Genomic DNA, 17,378 nt, shown 5'->3' on the forward strand with positions numbered 1-17,378 from the left:
TTCACAGCTGTTCAGCATCAGGGTTGTATATTCGCTTTAGAAAGAAGCGAGTCTCTTTCGTCCTGACTATTCAGAATTTTTAACGAAAGTTCTCTGACCCATGTGTGCTGACCTGTTTCAGCCAGAGTATGACAAGGTCAAAACTGAGAGTCTGGCAGGGAGAACCCCAGCCTAAATCACCAAGTGGCTAGGATGCCAGGGAATGTAGGAAAGGACTGCCTCCCAGATAGGCAAGTTTCCCTTGCTTTTATCGTCTTTAACGTGGGAGAGAGGAGAGTGGATTACTACCTGAAAAGGTGCATGGAATCGTTTTTGCCAAAAGTTTAGAAAAATTATCAAACATTGCAGGAGAATAGAAAATGGCTTTTCTCTTGTTTTTTATTTTTTAATTCAAAGTAAAGCCTGAACACTGCACTCTGCGAATCCGACTCTAGCACGCCAAAATATTACCCTGATGGTGAATATTTTATCTAAACAAGGAGCTTAGTTGGGGTGGAGAAGAGAATTTAATCAACATAATGCCAAAAAAAAAGATGATTGATTTTATTCCTGAAATAGCCGTCTTATTTTCTTGTGTTTTATATGTACGAAATTTTATATTCCTACCAGGAACCATTCTCTTACAACCCAATAGCTTTGACCCTTCTGTCTTAGATCTAAATTCATTTTCTTTGAATGTAATTTCTCTCACGAATTGAAATGTATATTTGAGGCATCAACTGAATATCCAGTAAATTCGCTGGCTCTGCTGTGTTTCCTTCCCAGGCTGTGAGCGCTCTACCAAGGAAATGAGCCTGAAAGAGTTAAAGCTCCATGGGGGTTAATGATGACCTACACTTCAGTCATTGACTCAGAGTTAAATCCCAACAATTTGGACTCAGAAACTTCAATATTCTTTACTTGGAAATAAGAAGAAAACGTTATTATTTAGTAGAGAAGAGGCATAGGACATTGGGGATGAGTGAGCTGGCATTCCCCTTAGCCACATGTCTCTGTGCCCATCTGTATCCTCAGCAGGAGGAATGGGGTGGGATCTATGCAGCCAGAGCCCCATTCCCAGCCCCAGGCTGAACCCGTGCAGAACCGTGAAGCCCGGCTCCTGCCTGGAGAAGTAAGGTGGGATTTGATGCTGGGCGTGGAAAAGAAAGACAGAGCTCCGACTACAACACAAAGAAACCTAAGGTAGTCATACTAAGCCCCGCCTATTTGGCGATATTTACCATTTCTCTCATCAGGAGCGTTAAATAACCAAAATAGTGAAGTACCTAGATCCCATCATGAATAGTATCGTGAACTTGAGTTTAGACAAATCTCCAAATACATTGTCCATGGTAATATTCGCTTCAGCAACGTTTCCATCTCTGGAAGGACCCAGTGGACACTCACCGATCAATGAAGTAGCCAATGACGGGGCTCTCGGTGGTCGTGTTGGGCGGCTTCCATGTTACAATGACGTAATCTCGGTTTGCATCATGGCACTGCAAGTCCATGGGCGCGCCAGGAGCACCTGTGACCAGTGGGTCGGCATCTAGGGTCGGGGAGGAGAGAAAAGACATGTGTCCAGGGTCATTTAGAGGGGGTCGTGTTGAAGCCTGTTGACTGCTTCTTCAAACTCAGAATTCCACCTGCTCCGTCTGGCCCACAGCTAAATCCTCACATCCAAATGAGTTGAGTATTTTTTGATTGTGATGGATTGGTGACAAGAAATATAAACATATTTAAACATTTTTTTAAAAATTCAAAACGTTCTGTCCTCTACAAAATGTTCAAGTCTGTGATTTTTCATAATTAGACCCAAAATTGAAGTCCACCTTCACTTGACGACATGCTGTCAGGTAAAGTCTTGTTGTCAAAAATCTACTGAGAGGGCTGGCCCTGTGGCCGAGTGGTTAAGTTCGCGCGCTCTGCTGCTGGCAGCCCAGTGTTTCGTTGGTTCGAATCCTGGGCGCGGACATGGCACCGCTCATCAAGCCACGCTGAGGCAGTGTCACACATGCCACAACTAGAAGGACCCACAACGAAGAATATACAACTATGTACTGGGGGGCTTTGGGGAGAAAAAGGAAAAAATAAAATCTTTAAAAAAAAAAATCTACTGAGAAAGCAATGAAGCAATAGTGATAACATGACCTTTTTAACACCTGAGAAATATTACCTTAGACACTTTCATATTTCAAAATCCTTGGAAGATTTGAGGATTTAAAATGCTTTTTCTGCATGTTGTGAGCAAATGTTTGGGTCCATACTCTGTTCGTTCATTTCTCAGCTTGTTTATGATCACAATGCAATTAGATTTTGTTTTCAAACTTTAATTACAGCAGCACAGAAGGCCAACAGAGCTATTTAGGAAGTTAATACCCTCAGCATTTAATTTCCTTATCTAAAATATGCGTTTACTCGGTAACCACGGCTGTTACATCTCCGTGGCAGTGTAAGTATTACAGTTTCTTGGTCCAGTTTCCTCAGCATATTAAATGCTAAGAGTTTCTTGACATTGAGCCAAATATTTTCTCTCCCATTCAAAATCCTCAGAAAGTAATCAGAATTGTCAAGTCCCTCCAAACATGTTGGCAGAGCTGAACAAGCAAGGTGATGTCAGCCATGTTGCATTAATCGTGCTTTTATGGGATGAAGCCTCTTGCCAGGAGGCATACCCAGAGACTGGAAGGTGCATTTTAATGCCAACCTCATACAAGTGTAAAATTTTGTGGACGTGTCTAAAACCCCGGGCTCACAAGCTTATGTCATTGTGTGGTGGAAGGGAGGGGGGATTCCCTTGTTTGTTCAACATTTCTTCTTTTTTTTAAGTTAGAATATTCCCAATGGTACAGCCCTTCCTTCGTGCTCTGATCTAACTGATCTGGTTTTGGGGAAATGATATTGTAATAGGGCTATTCCAGACACAGATGCCCTGGAGCTGGGTGGACACAGAGGTGTGGGAAGCAGGTGGGCTAGCCAGCCGGTCAGGACAGAGCAGCCACCCGACCACCCGTGGGGACAGTGAGGCGGGTCCCAGGGATCAGGAAGCAGTCACCAGCTGACTAGAGGACCGTGGATTGATTCTTCCCAGTGGCTGAGCTGTGCCTGGGAGGGGGTCTCTAAGCCAGAGGCTGGGGGTGTCTGGGACAGGTGCTCAGAGGGAGCCCATTCTGAGCTGCTGCCTCCCCAAAACACGAGACCGCCACTCTGTAAGGGGACATTCCAGCTCCCAGCTCCCAGAGAATCAAAACCCAGCTCTTCTGCCCTAGACAGTTTCCCCTGCCTCTGAGCCTCCACATCTTTGCTGAAAAAGGGAACAGCAAGGGCCAGCCCAGTGACATAGTGTTTCAGTTTATGCACGTGCACTCTGCTTCAGTGGCCTGGGATTCCTGGGTTCAGATCCCAGGTGCGGACCTACATACCACTCATCGAGCCATGCTGTGGCAGCACCCCACATATAAAGTAGAAGAGGATTGGCACAGATGTTAGCTGAGTGACAATCTTCCTCAAGAAAGAAGAGGAAGATTGGCAACAGATGTTAGGTCAGGGCAAATCTTCCTCACCAAAAAAAAAAAAAAAAAACGAGAGAACAATAAGAATTTTAGATTACATATGCATATGTATGTACGTATGCATATACACATATGTGCCTTATGTATATATACACATATATATGCAGTACGTATACGAAATACATAGCATTTGATCTATTTTAAAGATTCATTTATCCATTTTGTATATAATATATAAAATATGTATATATGCAAAATACACATATGCACAAATACACGCATATACATATACACATCTATACGCCTATATATGATAGGCATTTATATATATATAATATATAAATACACATATTAAATAAATAAATATATAAAAGATGTATAAGGTGTCTACCACTGTGCTGTTATATCATGAGTTTTGTTGTCTTTTCCTACGATGGGATCAGGAAAGCCCTCCCCTGGGGCTGTTGTGAGCTTCACCGGACCCTCCACGGACACAGAGCACTCAGCAGGTATGACCACACGATTGTTTTCTTAAGCACACAGTTGGCTGAAGTCGGCAGCAATGATAACAGGAGTGGTTGCTGCCATCGTAGGCTCTGATCAAGTCTGGAGGGAGGGAGAGAAGTACCAGGAGCCACGGGGCCCCTTCACTGCTGGCCCCTCCTCAGGACCTCTCTCCACTCTTGTGCATGAGTAATTCGGGTGTGTCCTCTCTTCAGAGTCGTTTTACGAATTCTAGCAATTTTATCAGTGATCAGAGAGACAGAAAGCTCTGATTCGGTTCTATTCCCAGCTACGTCTTACTGATTTCATGGACTTGCTGTCAGGATGCGATCTGATGTGCGCCTAGGAGACATCCACCTCACCATCTGTGAGTCTCCAGGGAGCAAAGTCACCCTGCTCCCACCTTTTGCTTCGTCCTCCAGCTGCCTGAGGTCTCCCCTGCCCGTGCACAGGCCCGTGCCGGGACCACCTTCACACCCAGGGCCCGACGTACCTCTCACAAACAGGAAGGCGCTGTGCTCATTGATGCCTCCTCGTGACACGATCCTCAAGGTGTACAGTCCTTCGTCATCCTTGTTCAGGTGGCTGAAGGACAGGGAGGCCTGGCCTTCCCCGAAGAACATCTTTGTCCACTTGGACTCTTTCACTAGCACATCTGAAAGAGCATTCAAATGCAAGATTTGCTTCAGAAACCACCAAAGAACTAAAAAGAAAACACACGTGGACCAATGTGCCATCGCACGGTGGGGCAGGACTTCCCTGCTCAACACCAAGGAATGAAGCTTCACCTTCATAAAACCCTGAAAGCTGTTTACACAGAGAGCACACGCACAAATGAAGGATCAGGAGGGAGGAAGAATTTGCAGCACAGGACAAAGATCAGTGTCGAGGGTGTGGAGATAGAGTGTGTCGTGAAGTGACCGCTGGCTTTGCCTTCAGATGGCTCCCTGCTCCCCAGAGGGAGGGCTCCCGTCTCAGTGCATGTCCTCGCCCACCACACCGTGATTCTGATCACCTCTACTGCGCATGATTTCCTTAGAAGTAAGTGCTCTCCGTGCAGAAAGCACACACCCTGGATGCTGGCATAGAGAAAGGCCCCCGTGAGGTTCCTGAGAAATGAATAAAAAGTACCAAGAAACCTCAGGTCCAAGGCAATGGAACTGAAAAGGCAGATCGTGGAAGAAGAAATGCCGATGATGAGGAAGCTTATGAGAAAATATTCAACCCTGGAAATCAAGCAAACTCAGAATAAAATAAGAAATTGTTTTCCATCTAATTTGGCAAATACGAAAAAGGCAACATCCATGAGTGGGAAAGCAGGAAGACACATCATCCTTCTCCTTCTGGTGGGCAGGTGGTTACAAGAGGCAAGCCCAAAGTGTTTGTCAAAAGTCTTAAAAAATGCAGGCAATTTTAGACACCAAAATACAAATTCTAATAATTTGTCCCAAGGTAACAAATAGAGGTGTGTGATGAGGATTTAATTCCAGAATTGTTTACACCAGAAAAAAATATAAACCCACTCAAACATTGAAACACAGGGCAAGTATGGACTATCCGTATAATGGGATACACTGGTCTCCACTAATAGTGCCAAAGAAAATTATTGTCACAAAAATTTGTGTATGATATCTTATTAAATGAAAAAAGGAGATTTCAAATTGAATACATCTTCTCTGTTTTAATATATATACAGAGATATATCAACAATAAAGGGATAATAGTAATCTTTTAGTTGGAGAAATTATAATTTGGGGAGGGTTTTTTTTGCAAGAAACATACACTGCCTTTCTTGCCATAAAAAGGAGTTATTCTTATACTCTTAGTTTTTAAAAATTGACGTGTATCAAACTTGACTTCAAGCCCAGGAGTCCTCTGGCCCTCAGCGCACAGACACGAGACGACCTCTGCTCCACATGGCTTAAGAAGCAATGTCCAATGGCAGCATCGTGAATAAAAATGTCAAGTGTATCACGAAATAAAAATTTTAAGTTCTTTTATCCACTTTTACCTCTTTTCCTGAGGAAGTAGTGCGGTACCTGATAAGTGGTTAGTACGATAAAAAGACTATACAATGCAAAGTAATTCAAAATACAATCAAAATGTAACATTCAAAAAAGGAAATCGTGAGAAGGGACCACAAAGTAAATAATTTTTAGACCGGAGAGAGAAGGCTCCCTCGTTGGCAAGCCAGGAAGAGTGCCCACTGGGGACCGACTCCGCCAGCACCTTCCTCTGGGACTTCCCCCCTCCAGACCTGGGAGAAATACGGCTCTCGTTCAAGCCGCCCGCCTGTGGTGTTTTGTCCTGGCAGCCTGAACAGACCCCAGATTGTTTAGAGCAGGTCACCATCCTGGCGCTTGTCCCAGAGAGCCTGTTTCGCTCTGGCAAAGCTCACACACTAAAGAAAAAACGTTGCCCATGATTAAATATGCAGTCTAATTACATGTACGTGCAAATGTAACCTGAACAGGCCTGTGTCGCGCTCTTCCTGAGCGACACGTGTGGTTGGGAGCCGGTCCCCTGAGGCTCATCCCATCACGGGCTTCATGACCCTATCATGACTTCCCAAAGCAACCGCCAGTGCAAATCTCAAACAGAAGTGTCTTGGGTTTACTCTGAGCGAGCGAGGCTCTCCCGTCTGTGGTGAGATTAGCACTCTAATCCTTCTTCACTTGTCCCCGGTTCCACTTTCCCTGTTGGACCCATCGCCCCAGGGCCCCCCAGCCACCCGGTGGCTCACGGCTCATTAATTCTAAAGAGTGGAAAGTATCTCCTTGCATTTTAACGTCTAAAAGTAAGCCACAGGGAACGGCCTCCACTGGTTTCCACTGGAATAAGAAAGATCTGATCATGGCTTAACATGCAGCTACTTTTACAGGAAATTCCCCAACTGTCGCGAGGACCTGACTCGACAGAAGGACCATCATCTCTGGTTCTTGAACGTGGACGTTCCATTGACTTTGGTCAAGGCAGCGAAAATGTCCTGGGCCCAGAATTCCAGGCACTTCCTAGTCAATACAAGTTCTAAAATTGATGTTACCAGCCTTTGGGGATATTAGGAGAATTCTCCTCAGATCAATTTCATTTCTCTCCAGAAAGGGTAAATGGCAGTCTTAGAAATTCAATTAGATGTTAAATCTTAAGTTAAAACCATAAAAGGTGGATTAAGTCTCCTTTGACACCACACAGAGTCTCTCCGTCTGCCCTTCCTCTCTCCTCCCTTCTCTCTCCCTCAGGGAACATAAAAAGTTGCCATGGTCACACTATTCTATTGCAACAGAAGAGGCTGGGTCTCACGCCCCTGCAAAACCACGTTCGCTCCCCAGCTGCTATGTGCAAGGTCACCAGCATATTCCGTTCCCAGGACACGTTTCCAAAGCTACCTGCCTCCGTCATTTGGCACGCAGAGCCCTCCTCCCTGTCCACCAGTTGAAAGCCGTGTCTTTCAACAACATTTTCCCTTCCATCAAGCTCTCCTTCGTCACCCCAGGCTGTATTCTTGGCTCAGCATTGATAGTACCCGCAGCCAGCACCACGTATTGGCAGATTATCATAACTCATTCTGGAGCGTTTCTTATAAAGACTCTACTGTACCGTTTTGTGCATTCTCCCCAACGAGACTATAAATATCTCATGGGCAGGAATGGTATGTTTCCTTGTAATATTTTGCATCATGTTAGGACCCGAATAAACATAAACAGAATATTCTGTAATTGAATCCAGAGAAAACGAGTCCCTTTAGAAGCAACAGCCCAGGGACGACAAAGGTGTCTCCTTCTGTGGGGCACGTACTCACGGCAGCACAGGACAGGCTGTGCCTGCTGCAGCCACAGCGCATGGTGACAAGGACCATGGAGCCTGGAGCCAGACTGCATGTTCAGCTCCCTCTCTGCCCCTTCCCAGGGGAAGACTTGAGCAAGTTCCTTGTCTCAGCTCCCACGTGTAACAGGGACCTAACCCACCCTCCCTCCCAGAGAGTCTTTATGGAATTAAAAGAACTTGCACGCTCAGAACAGAGCCCAGCACATGCCAAGCTCTAATAAATGTTGACTACTGTTGTAGCTGAGGGAAAGCACAAAGGTATAGACACCTCCCTCACTCTTTTTAATCACATAGAGACCCTCTTTAGGGAGCTAGAGAAATCTCCGATGGCTCCTCCAAATTCAGACACTCCTGTCCACCTCTCCACACTCCCTGCGTGAAGTTCAAGATCAAGGGCAGGCTCCAGGTTCCGCTTTGCTGCCTGCAGCCATCACGGTGGTAGAAGTGAATGCCAAATTAACACGAAAGTGTAACATTCATTTTCACCCCAATGTGGCCAATACCAGCAGAAGATGGAGGGGGCGCTGCCCAGGATGGGGGGCCGTCCTTGCACTCACCGTCCCGGTACCACTCGGCCCGAGGCTGCACCCTTTTCAGCTCCGGCGTCACCAGCAGCGTGCACTTGAGAGTGACAGTCTCCCCTTCTCTTCTGAAGGTGACCCCAAATTTCTCCAAAAACTGGACGTCGAAGTGCATGTATGGAATCACAGACGATAAGGGCACTGCACAGAGAGAACGGGACACAGTTACAGGATCAGGTGCAGGTGGACCTCAAGCACAGGCCCCCACACTTGGGCCGTTACTACAAAGGTGTATGTCCCACCACAGCGGAATGCTCGCTTCCTCCAGCGACTCTCCAGCACACAGCACTTTGAAATGAATGATTGTTCCCCCCAAATCCATAGGTTGAAGTGCTAACCCTCAATGGGACGGGACTGGAGGTGAGGTCTTTGGGAGGTGCTTAGACTCAGATGAGGCCATCAGGGTGGGGCCCCATGATGGGATTAGGGTCCTTATAAGAAAGAGATCCTTTCTCTCTCCCCAATGTGATGAGACAGCGAGAAGGCGCCATCTGCCAGCCAGGAAGAGACCCTCACCCACATGGCCAGCACCTTGATCTTGGCCTTCCAGCCTCCAGAACTGTGAGAAGTCAACGTCTGTGGGTTAAGTCCTGAGTCTGTGGCGTTTGTCATGACAGCTCGAGCTGACTAAGACAGGCCACTCGTGAAGAATCAGGAAAACAGTCTTGGAGTCGTATCTTGCCATTTGTGCCAAAGATGGATGGAGAGGCACAGCTGTGTAGGGAGGCAACTTGGACCCCAAATCACACGCTAAGAGTAGAGTTTAAATTCTGCATCAGCCCCAAGAGGTGTGGCTTCAGGTCACATGGACTCTGAGGCCAAAGTTTCCCATCTTCAAAATGAACTGTGGTGTGCTCACCAATAGAATGTCATTATACCATCATACCCAAGGTATCAGCCTGATTAAATCTCAAAAATATAATTTTTCCTGGGGGGTGGAGTACATTTCTGAAGAAAATCTACAGTAAAATTTTAAAGCAAAATAATCTATGATTTACAGATAATCCATGCAGGGAAATTTTTGAAAATAGCTGCAAACTTTAAGATGATGGTTTCCTCTTAGGAGGAAGGCCTCAAACTGGGAAGGGGCAGGCAAGGAGCACGGAGCTTCATCTCCTCTGTGACAGTTTTAGTTCCTGCAAATTGTACCCTTGCAAATGGTTAATTTTGTGTTATGCCAATTTGACTTCAATTTTTAAAAAGTAACTGAAACAAAAATGACAAAATATATACATTTGTTAAAATGGGTGGTGAATACATGAGCATCTATTGTGTTGTGATCCAGTTTCAGTAGGTTGTAATTACTTCCAAGTTTTCATTTAGAAAGGTAAAATTTTAACAAATGGAAGAAACCCAGCAATGGGACCAGTGGCTTCTGAGACCCCTCCAGCTTCATCAGTGCTTTGGGACCATCCTCCAAGTGGAAATCGACATGTCCTTGGAATCCAGGCACCATCAGACGCTTCCTCATCATTGCACACAAACACTCAGGTCTCCCTGCCCCTTCACCTGTGCTGGCCTTGAACTTGTCCCCCCCACCTGTTAGTGGTCTTAGACGCCCCCAAGTGTTGGACATAAGCCCATCTAATAAGATTCACTCAGAAATGACCTCAAGGAGGTTATATACAGAGAATTCAGTGGCCGTCAGAAGGCTTGCCCCTGTGTCATTGTTCTGGTCAGTGCTTCACTCAGCAACACTCGGTTTGTTACGCCTAGACCTTGGATTATGATCAAACGAAAGCTGCCAGGGGAATATGCAATACTCTTTTGGAAAATCAGATCAATCCTAAATCTCATTCCCTAACCATAAATACGCCATTTTGAATGCAAATCTACCAAGTTGTGGTCCTTGAGATGTCATTGCACGCCTACCTTCTCTACCCTCCCCTGACTCTGGTCAACCAGCTTCTTGGGCCTTCCAGTGGAAAACAACCCTGGTTCTCCGAAAGAGACTCCATTCGCCTCCCACAGGGCCACTGCAAGTCACTGTGGAAACGGGGGACGATGTGGTGGCATTGGGTCCATCAGCATCATGGAAGGAGCTGGTGGTGTTTACAAGGTGCTCAGGGAAACCTCAAGGAGGTGAGAGTAGGTGGAAGAGCAGGATGCAAAGTCGCACCTGCCACAGGATGCGTCACGTATCAGGTAAGAGGAATTGAGGCCACGCAAAGGCTGGCCTGGGCAGCCACACGTCCTCCTCCTGTTGACCCACCCTGGCTGTTCGTTACAAAGGAGGACAGTGAACTTTGGAAAGAAAAGGAAAACTGGCAACAGTATGCATTCAGGTCAAGGAGTTGGATTTGGGTTTTTTCCCCCAATTCAAAAATGTAAAGTCTCTCAAGGCAATGACTTCACCAGTGTCTAAAAATTCCACCTTGCCATGGAATTACGTGGGAACAGATTGCCAGCAGACTAACCCTGCCCAGGAAAGACTTGGAAGAGTCTCTTGAAATACTATTTAAAAATATATATATTTTATCACAGTAAAATTATGTACTATGTCAGTATACATTTTTCTGCCCGAAAAGAAAAACAGATCAACTTACATCCAATTGGAAGCCCCACGGAATGGAACGGCTCCTCGTCCCCTCGGAACCCTGCAAGACAACTGGTGAGCAAGACGAAGAAAGAGAAAGAAGGCAGAAGGTGGGCCCCCCGGGACGTGCAAACTCACTTCTCACCACCACAGCCGCGTTGGTTGACACCTGTCCGTGCGCGTTCGTTGCCACCGCCGAGTAGGTCGCAGTATCGTCAAAGTCTGCCCTGGGAGAGAAAAAGCCAGACAGCATCCTGAACGCACTGCAGGACCGCTCTGAAAAGTTAATGACCCAAAGGTGAACACAGACGTTCCTCGAAAGCAGCTCGTGTGACCTGGATCCTTTGCTCATGATGATGCTTAAGAACAATGCCAGCGCTATCCTTGGAACGAGGGATTCATTACAGACACGGTGAGTCTGATCCCGGACTATGGCTTGGCTTTGGCTTTGAGAAAAAAAATCCGCTGGCCCTTCTGGTAATCCTTAACTTCATTCTCAAGGAGAAATCTATAATCCGCTCCGGTCCTATTTACCTACCTCTGTAGAGTTTGTGGTTTTATCTTGTCAGTGGGCAGGCTCCAATGACCTCAGCTTCCAGAAGATTTAACCCCACCTCACTCCCTGCCAGGGATTCCCATGCTGACGGGAGATTGTGTCCAGAACCCCAAAGTAATATGATCACCCAGGTATGGCTCACCCACGCAAGGTGTATTGAAGATGTCTGAGCTGGATCCCACCTGAGGCAGCCGTCCTAGGAGAGTCATGGGGCAGCACATCCACCCCAGAAAGGACAACGGCCCAGGAAGCTCCAGACCCCAATTTCTCAAGGGTGGAGCTCCTCCGCTGCCCCACATCCATCTCACAAAAGATGAAGCTTATTTTCTTGGCTATGAGCTGCCATGCCACCAGCTTCTGCAGAAAACTTCACTGAGACGAGAGGGATGTGGGAAGAGGGGCCGATATTCATTGAGCTTTTACTAAATGCCAGGCGCTCTGCTGGTGACTTTACGCTGGCAATTTTAAAACAGATACTGTTAGCCTATTAACACGGGAGAAGGTTGACACTTGAAGAAGTTGAGTGCACAATGTCCACCTAACTCCAAAACTTGCCCTCTTTTTGAAGCTTCTGTTCCCTCTCCAAAAACTGGGCATCCTGAGCATAACGTCAGTCTGGGAAGGAAGCTAACAAAAAACCCCACTCACGAGAGAAAAAGGAAAGGTTTGCTCAAGCCTTACATTTAAAATGCCTTAGGCAGCCAGTGCTCCCAGAGACAAATCCGTTCTTGGAAGGTCCTTAGTAATTTTATTTTCGTCTCTATTCCACTCAGAGCTGAAAATATTTTCTTTGACTGAAAAATACACCATGTCTCCCATAAAGGAGAGAGATTGTTTCAGAGGCTTCTGCTAAGAACTCTGTCCCTTCCTCTTTGAGGTTCAAATCCGGTTCCAGTGTGCCAGGCAATGCCACTGCTCAAGAGAGAGAAGGCACAGACGGAGCCCACACCTGTGCATTTTCAAACTAAGGGCCTTATCTCCGGGTTCACCTTGAAGGAATGCAAGCTGAACCACAGCGCCCAAAGCTGCAATTCCAGCCTGAACTCATCAGAGCTACTTCGCCATGCAATTTCCAAATACACTGCAGGTACCTCTTACCCCCAGGGGCAGAGTAAGCGTCAGTGTAAAACACATAAAAATCTTGTAATATGGATGTTTTCTCCATTGCTAAGCAGTAATGCTCTGTGCTAAGCCGCCCACAGAAGGCAAGCGTACACACGCCTACACCCAGCACTGCGGCTGCCTCTGGAGACACAGCAACGCAGAGGAGGGCCTGGGGGTGGGGTGGAAGGACGAATTTCTTTTCTCTCATACCCATAGGCATTGCTTGAATTTTTTTTTCCATCTGTGTTTGTGTTATTTCTTCTAAACAATGAAACCTCTATATTTTCATAAATGCATTCTCCAAACAGGAGGGTATTCTTCTTCTGGGACCAGCCCTACATTTTTCTCTAGGAGGATCCCGCCCTGACCAGTGATATCCCAATGGATGAGAGAAATGAGAGCTGTGCACCCACAGGCACAGCTGGCCCTAGTGGAAGGCCAGAGCACATCGGAGAGAAGCACAGCATTCTGTAAAATCTGCTTGATCCGGGTCTCCTGACCTGGAACCAGTTCTGGAACCTGCAAGCAAGTAGGACTTTGAAGCAGGAGCGAGAAGGCGAGACAGACACCTTGCACCCATCGGAGCAAACGGGGCAGGTCCAGCTCAGGGAATGACCCCTGGACCGGATAGACTGACCCCTGTGCCCAACTGATGGACGTAGCTACCAATTCCTGAGTGAGGTTGTCAGAGCCTGAACCCACAGCGAGCGCTCAGAGAAGGCGGTGTAGACTTTACTTGGAGCGTGTCCATCAGTCGCCGTAAATCTTTTGATTATCCTCTTGAATACCTCCGTCACAAACCCTTCCGGATGTTACCGACTATCAGCAGTTTTCAAACTGAATCTCCCAAACATGCTACCAATTTCTCCCTCAATATACATTTTATCAGTTTTTCAAGCCACAGTAAAAATACGTCCTCCACACACCACACAGTAGTCGCATATTGAAACCCCACAGCACAAGCCTGGTGCTGCAGCCTGATTTGTGCACCGACGGCCCCCAGGCAAAGCCTCTCCTGCCATCTCTGCTTACTTGAAGAACAGTCTGAGATTTCGAGGTAAGACAATGTTTCCATTTGCAACTAACTCATCTTTGTGAATCAGGACTTTTTTCACTGTTGTGCAATCAGAATAAAATCCAGGGGGCAAACGGCTGGCTGCCGAGTGTATTACAGGACTGCCGTCACCAGCCACGAGTCCTCAGGCCAGGTCTGTGCCTGCCTTAGCTCACCCCAGAGCACTCATCTACGGGCTCTATAACAAATAAACAGCATGCATTTTAAATGTCTCAGATACGTTTATTGAGTACCTACCCCTTCCTCGAGTGACTTTGGTGATTAAGTAAAACAAGGTGTTTGAAAACACTTTGTAACTTTAAAGCGCTACATGAATCTTGTGTATTACTTGTTAAAATGTATCACCTGAGTTCCTGTACTGACGATTCCCTGTCCTTCCTAGTCCGAAGCCTTTGCCTTTACATTCCAGCGCAGTAATTGCTCTTTCCTTGTTCCGTAGCTGGGAGGGAGGCAAGAAAGGAATTGCCTTGCACTAGAACGGATGAAAACAACTACTTGCACCAGGAGAAGAGAAGGAGGGAGCAGGAGTCCCACCCGGAGAACAGCTCCTCCCACAGGATCCTGAGCTTGTTTTTCAGTTGACTTAGGGCATTAAGATCCCGGGGAAGAGCCACCTAACACATTAGCACTGACGGCTCATCAAGGAACCAGTTAGTACTTAGTGGGAGGGACCGGGCTGGGAATCCGCACTTAGGAGCCTGGCCCTTCCAGAGATGATATGATGATGTATGTGGATGTGCTCATGGGTGTTTATCCAGGAGAGAGGATCCACAGCACTCCTCTGGTTTGTGAAGATGTCCACAGCCCCAAAATACTCAGACCCACTCATGTACTGCAGTAGTCCCCGACTTAGGGTGCACCCAGTGAGAGAGCACAAGATAACCCACTGGCTGTGTGGGGAAAGTTAGAACTTCTAGTTCTGTTTACTGTTATCTCACTCCTTTTACATTTCTCTTTTGTAAATGTTTTCCATGATATAAGACAAGTTGGGACATACGTAGATTATAAATAAGTATGCACGCCTGTGTTGGGGTGTGGCCTCCCGGTGCCATGGGGGAGGAGGGGCTGTAGGAAGCGGGGCCCCTACAGTGCCAGGCAGAGTGGACAGCAGGGGACGGACGGCTGAGCTCAGCTGCTACTGAGGAGACGGGGCCCAACTTGAAATTTCGTCCCCCCTGGGCAACTGGGAAACCCACATGCCTGAGCACAGCCCAGCGGGACTCTATTTCTTCTCTCATTCCCAAGGCAGCTCTAGAGAACCTTCAGCCTGCCCACAGAGTCTAATTCCAGCCTTGACTTCATGCTGCGAAATTGCAAGCAAGTGATTAAGGGGGAAAAGGTTTTATTTTCTGTTTGGACAGGCTCCCAATGTAGACAGAGATAGCTTCCTTGGGTCTCCATTTTTACAAACTTCCATGGGGCACTTTCGCGTCCCAAAGTCTCCATCTGAAGTGCCCCCAAAACAGCCCCATGGAGAGACTAATAATATTCTATCTATTTTAACGATGGGCGGACAAATGTTTAAGCGGCGCGTGAATTTCTCCTGGCCCGTGTCCGCCAACTGAGTGGTGTTGACGTTGGATTTAAAATTTAACTCAAATTAGAATTTGAATATCAAGGTCTAAAAATAAAATGCAAGAAGAAGTGAGTCCTAGAGCCTAGAGGGGAGCAGAGGTGTTACGAACAAAATACAAGATAGCTTGTTCAAACACTTATATAAAAAGGTGAGAACAACGTTAAAATTCTGTGAAGAAACAGAACTCACATTACGGGTCCCAAGAGAAAATCTTCTGATCGTATAAAATAGTGTCAATTACAGTTTAAATTCAAACAGGACTGAAGGGCAGTAAGCTTCCTTTTCGGCACTTCAAGAATCTGGTGACAGCAGCCAAAGAATAGTCATAGGAGTAAATGTCACTCTTGTAACAGAAGGAAAAGCTCATTCCTGAGCCGGTCGCGAGTGGGGAGCCAGCACATTCCACACCACTTAAATCGGCCACAGATCAGATGATGATATCTCAGCAGTTCGGTATGAACAGCTGAGATGAGCTGTAATTTGCGGGTTTCCCCGTTGCTCCTTTTCTGAAGAATAGTCATATTTCATCTGTTAAAAATGTCCCCGCGCAGATAAGAATATTGAGATAAAGGTTGGCCCCGGGGGAATTTCCTTTTCCTGAATTCCTCGAATATTTGCATACTTATGGAAAATCCAAGTACTTGTAAGAGACCTCGTGCTCCTGAATGGAGCCCTCTCGGCATCCTGGGGCCTCCGCTGATTTATTATTCGCTTGGCGCAAAGCCGCTATGGTTTCCAATATAAATTTAGAAGTTGCCAACACCGGTGAGAAGAGGACTTTTTCATGCTTGAGAGAGAGAAATGGCTTTTCTTTCTAAAGCAATTATTAAAATATAACTGGGGAAAAGCCAGTTGCTAACCCAGACTGAGCCGCCTCACCCTCAGCAGTCACAGGGCCAGGTGAGAGAGCCAACCTGGCTGACAATGAAGGAGGGCGAAGTTCTCCTCCCAGACAGCTTGGCTGATTGTCTGTGAGAGTTTCCACACATTTTGGAAATCAAAGGAGAAAAAACTGCTCTCCGAAAAACTCAGCCAGGGGTCTGGGGATTCCAGCTCAGGGAGCGAGGAGACCCGGCCCTCCACGTGAGCTCGTGCCCAGACCCTCAGCCTTCCTCGTCCCAGCCGAGCCTCGCCCCCGCGGATGCGCGGGCCCCAGATTTCAGAACTGCTCTTGACGCTCTTTTTCCGCTGACACCCCACATCCAATCCATCAGCGAATCCTGTTGGCTATACCTTCACAATCCGTGCAGCGTCCACGTCCTTCTCACCAGCCCACGGCGCCCACCTTGGTCCAGGCCCCACCATCTTCCCTGAATTTCGGCAAAGTTTGCCGACAGTGTGCCCCACCCTCTATTCATAGCCGGAGTGACCCTTCTGAAACGTGAGTCAGCTCTTCGCTTCTCTCCTCTAAGTCTTCCCTCAGACCCTGAGGGAAAGCCAGGGTCCTCGAGGAGAATCTATGTGTGATCTGATGTGATCTGTCTGGCTCCGGCTACAGCTCCGACCTCCTGTCCGGCGACTCCCGCCAACTCCCCAGCCGAGGGGCCTGGCAGTGCCTTCCCGGAGCCTCCACCCCACGTCTCTCTGGCCCACTCCTTGATCTCCTGCAAGCCCGGCTCCTGAGATGTCTTCTCCAGGAAGGCCTGCCCCACCACCGCACTTAACACCACAACCGCCGGGAAGGCCACAGGTCCGCCCTGTACCCAGCGCTCGGATTTGCTGTATAACTGCCTTTTTTATTATGCTTATGGTCTGCCTCCTCATGCTAGAAGTAAGACCTCCAAGTTGGGGACCTGGATTTGGTGTTCAATAAACAGCGCCATACGGCCAGGAGGCCAGGGCCTCTGACCTTCCTAAGAGCCTCAAATTTTCTTAGAGAAACAAGGTAATGACTCATCCCAAATATTAATCTTAACTGTAACCTTTTAACACCCCGTCCTAATTAATCTGCAGGTGGAATCATGGTTCTGGCAGTGGGGAACCTTCCAGGCCTCACGGAGGCTTCTAGAAGGCTGCACGAGGAGGAGACATTCAGGAGCCGGCACAGGTGGCCAGGCCCTGCTGCACCAGGCCGAGGGATGGGCACCTCCACACGACACCGTCCTGGGAGTGCAGGCCAGGGGCGCCGGG

General features: G+C 47.3%; 1 protein-coding gene across 3 annotated transcripts in view; it reads right to left on the reverse strand.

The window, feature by feature from the left end:
- The window catches only part of MYOM2 (myomesin 2), a 93,948-nt gene that overhangs the window by 61,406 nt on the left and 15,164 nt on the right, over window positions 1–17,378 (reverse strand). For all 3 annotated transcript variants that reach the window (XM_014838822.3, XM_070500138.1, XM_070500139.1), the window contains 5 exons: window positions 11,076–11,164; window positions 10,948–10,998; window positions 8,378–8,542; window positions 4,489–4,650; window positions 1,387–1,528 (listed from right to left, as the gene is read on the reverse strand). In XM_014838822.3, the coding sequence (XP_014694308.3) occupies window positions 1,387–1,528; window positions 4,489–4,650; window positions 8,378–8,542; window positions 10,948–10,998; window positions 11,076–11,164 (609 nt within the window). The remainder of the gene's footprint in view (window positions 1–1,386; window positions 1,529–4,488; window positions 4,651–8,377; window positions 8,543–10,947; window positions 10,999–11,075; window positions 11,165–17,378) is intronic.

This window comes from Equus asinus, chromosome 27 (genome assembly GCF_041296235.1).
Source record: "Equus asinus isolate D_3611 breed Donkey chromosome 27, EquAss-T2T_v2, whole genome shotgun sequence".
Taxonomy (NCBI): Eukaryota; Metazoa; Chordata; class Mammalia; order Perissodactyla; family Equidae; genus Equus; species Equus asinus.